Raw genomic sequence first — 3,896 nt, forward strand, 5'->3', positions numbered from 1 at the left:
TGGTGGCGGCGCTGAGGGAGCTGCACGGAGAGGTGAGCCCGGACCGAGCGGGGCCCCGGGCTTCTGCCGCCGGAGAGCACCCGCCTGGCTGCGGAGAGGGGCTGAGGAGGCGGGATAAGGGGCTCCGGTTTGCCGCACGTAGCGTGTTACCGGTTCGCCAGCCCACGTTGTAACTTGTTGCGGGTGAGGCGGGGTTGTACGCTTCGGTTTAGTGTCTGTACTGAAGTGGCTCCGGTATATCTGCTTTTAGACCTTGGGGTATTGATGGATTCGCTGTAGTGAGGCTTTAAAAGGAGAACAGTGGGAAGGGAATGGCTTCTTGGTCGAGGAAGTCTGCAGAAACTGTTCGTGCCTTGCTTACTGTGTTGCCGGGCGTCTTTAAATAAGTCTTGTCACCTCTGGTTCCTTTGTCTTCCGTCGGTAATGTGGAACTAAAAGTGGCTTTATCTGAAGAGCTCCGAGGGGAAGGATGCTGCATAAAGTATAGTGGTGTCCTTGCTTAAACACTCGTGTGAGATGTGAGCTTAACTACGACTTCTGTGTACTGGAAATGAAATAATTTTCTTATAAACCATCACTACAAGAGCATAGGATGGAACTTACTTAATAATGTATTTTTTTCATAGGTTGGAGCAGCTTTGCCTGTCGACATCTTAACATATGAGGAAAAAACTCTCTCTGCCATATTAAGAGTTGTTAGCAGGTAAGGTGCAGCAGGTACACGCTTCAGGTACTGCCATGAAAATGCTTTTCATAAGAAGACTCTTAAGCTGAGAATGGTCTGAGAAGAATTAAACCTGACTTATAAATGTCTGCATACAGCATGCAGAAAAGATCAAAAAATCACTAGGATTTGGTCACCTACACACCTCAGTACGTTACTCCTGCTTTGAAACAGAATGGTCTGACAGGAACTATGCACCATCGAAACACATGGCTTTAAATCTCTTATTGTGGTAAAGATGAGAATGATTATTGTCTGTAAATGGTGATGACAACTGCAGATGATTTTGATAGATGCATAGATAGAACAAGAACAGGGCAGTAAAGTGACCTTGAAAAGGTTACAGTGCATATATCTCTCTGTCAGGGACAAGAAGCTGTCATCACTGCAGTGTCCCTTCAGGACATGCTGTTGCTGGTAGAATTCAGTGGTGAAATACCTGCTGTTACACTCAGTTACGGTTTCACTGCTCTGTATGTAACATGGTTTTTATTTAAGCTGTTTATGCCACAGGAAAACTGAGAAAACCAATTTTCATTAATATACTTTGTTTTCTTAGTGGCCTTGTCAAGCTGTGGAGTGCTCTAACATTGCTGGGCTTCTACCAGAACAGGAGGTGTGCCTTTCGAGTGCTGCAGGTAAAGCCCTGTGGGCACTGGATGTCCTATAATCATAGAATGGTTTGAGTGAGGGGATCTTAAATCTCATCTAATTCCACCCCCCTGCCATGGACAGGGACACCTTCCACTAGAGCAGGTTGCTCTGAGACCCGTCCAACCTGGTCTTGTCTCCCCAAGGTATAAGTTCTCACTCTAAGCCTGGCTGGGTGGCTGGGCTGTGGCTCTGCCCACTGCCTCGTCCTGGAAAGATGCCCTGGATGCAAAACCATCTTGGTTTGGATTTGAAATGTGTTTCAGTGCAGGTGTGTAGGCCTGTGCTTGAGCAATTCTGGTAATGAACCTTGTAAAATGTGACAGTAATGGGTGTCTCATTACTTTATGGCTTTATTCCAGTGATGAGTCTTGAGCTCATTAATACACCTGCAAGAAAATAATTTCTGGAAAGGTTTTGTTCTTTGTCAACATCTTGGTCCAATATTTGATTTTCCCTACCCCATTTCTTCCCTTTCTAATAATCACTGTCACCTGATGTCATTTAAAAACGTATGTGTGAACATGCACTTCCAGAGCTTAGTTTTTCTGGAGGATGCTGCTTAATAAAGTGATTTCCAAGAATTCTTTGCTCTGAAACCATGGCTTAACAAAACTCTGCTGGGGCATAGCTCTTAAGTTTTTAATCTTTGATGTAAAAGGAAAATTTAAGTATTTTAAACTTTGAGTGATTGTTTTTATTCAATGCTTTAAGTTTGTTTCTTGCTTTGTTGTTTGCTTGCTTTCTCCCAAACCAGGCATCTCCATTTCTTCTTGCATTAGCTGGCAACAGCAGAGAACTAGTCTTGGATTGAACACAGTTGTTGGTCTGGTCGTACGAAGCCGAAGTTGCTTGAGATGTTGCAACTCTTCAAGCGTGGAATTTTTGGAGGGGTTTTACCACAAGGAGCCTTGACAAAGCTCATGTTTATCAACTCACTGTTTGGACGTCCTGTACTTCAGAGTTTACACCTAAAAGTTGGAGACAAAGCTGAAATTGCCAAAACTTTTACCCAGGATGATGTTATTACGTTTTCTCATTTAACAGGTGACACAAATCCTTTGCATTTAAATGAAGATTTTGCAAAGAAATCTAGGTTTGGGAGAATTGTTGTACATGGAGTTTTGATCAATGGGCTTATTTCTGCAGTCCTGGGTACTAAAATGCCAGGTCAAGGATGTATATTTCTTTCTCAGGAGATCCGATTTACAGCGCCTTTGTATCCTGGTGAGGAGGTTGTAGCTGGAGCAGAAGTGCAACACCTGAAGGGTTCTGTTGCTCACATTTCGGTGTCGTGTAAAGTCAGAGACAGTGCAAAGACTGTTATGGAAGGGATGGTGAAAGTCATGGTTCCAGACCTTCAGAGCTGTTGATCCTGTGCTACTCTACTATAAAGGCCACAAATGTACAGTTGGTTTTGACTCTGTCTTTTTACATGACATCACTTAATCTGGTAAATTTGCAACAAAAGCCGTTCAGAGTGTTTCAAAGGCAGTGCCCAAACTTAATCTTGATAGAGATAGATTAAGATCTTGCATTAAACTTAGAGCTTTTAATTTTCCCCTGACCACTGCCAGGGTGAAACCACTGGAACTAGGCATGTGCTGTGACAGGAGTGCTATGTTTAGACAAGCCTTTGCTGCTGTGGGGAGTCTGGAGTGGCAAGGTTCAGGCTGAGGCTGTGCTTTTTGGGTCCACACTAGATCAGTTAAAACTTGTTCCCTCTTCACAAAGTGCTCCCTAAGGAGCACTGGAGGGAGGGGACGGTGCTGTGGGTTTAACAACCAGAACAGAAGTGGAGGTACTGGCTGTGTGAACATGTATTCCTCTTTGCCCACTTAAAGTACCTGGGTTGCTGGTAAAGCAAGCTTTGGGTAGATCCATTTGTAAATCATCTGGGTTAAATTATTTTAGTACCAACAAAAGATTATTGTACACTAAGAAGTTTTTTTTAGAACCGACAGGAGCGGAAGTACAGGCTGTCTTCAATTGGTGGCTCATAGTTTTCTGGCAAAACACGTTTCCCCCCTTTCTCTGCCACCAAAATGCATTTGTGACTTCTCTTGACTGCAGATAACTTCAGCAGTCACTTGCTGTTGAAAAAGAGTTTGTCCTCAAACTGTGATGAAAGCTACTGGTGAAACAGTTACACTGTCTGGGTGAGATGTCTTGTTTGTAAATGTAACCGCAGTGTAAGGATGTACCCTGCTGCTGAGTCACACTGATCAGAGGGAGGGGTTGCATTTAAGGTCATAGAATCCCAGACTGGTTTCTGTTGGAAGGGACCTTAAAGCTCATTCAGTTCCAATCCCCTGCACTGGCAGGGACACCTTCCACTAGAGCAGGTTGCTCCAAGCCCCTGTGTCCAACCTGGCCTTGAACACTGCCAGGGCTGGGGCAGCCACAGCTCCTCTGGGCACCCTGTGCCAGTGCCTCAGCACCCTCGGAGTCTGATCTTTGACTTCACTGTGCCCTTTGGTTTCAAAGCAACACAGAACCAGTTTGCAACACAGAAATGGTG

General features: G+C 44.6%; 1 protein-coding gene across 1 annotated transcript; it reads left to right on the forward strand.

The window, feature by feature from the left end:
* Positions 1-5: 5 nt before the first annotated feature.
* On the forward strand, positions 6-2,783 carry RPP14 (ribonuclease P/MRP 14kDa subunit; the record flags this gene model as incomplete). Its single annotated transcript, XM_010022046.1, has 4 exons — positions 6-32; positions 627-703; positions 1,284-1,362; positions 2,133-2,783. Coding segments are annotated over 4 exons (240 nt in total), but the record flags the coding sequence as incomplete, so codon positions are not given.
* Between the last annotated feature and the right edge of the window lie 1,113 nt (positions 2,784-3,896).

Source organism: Nestor notabilis, unplaced genomic scaffold (genome assembly GCF_000696875.1).
Source record: "Nestor notabilis isolate BGI_N333 unplaced genomic scaffold, ASM69687v1 Scaffold26689, whole genome shotgun sequence".
NCBI lineage: Eukaryota > Metazoa > Chordata > Aves > Psittaciformes > Psittacidae > Nestor > Nestor notabilis.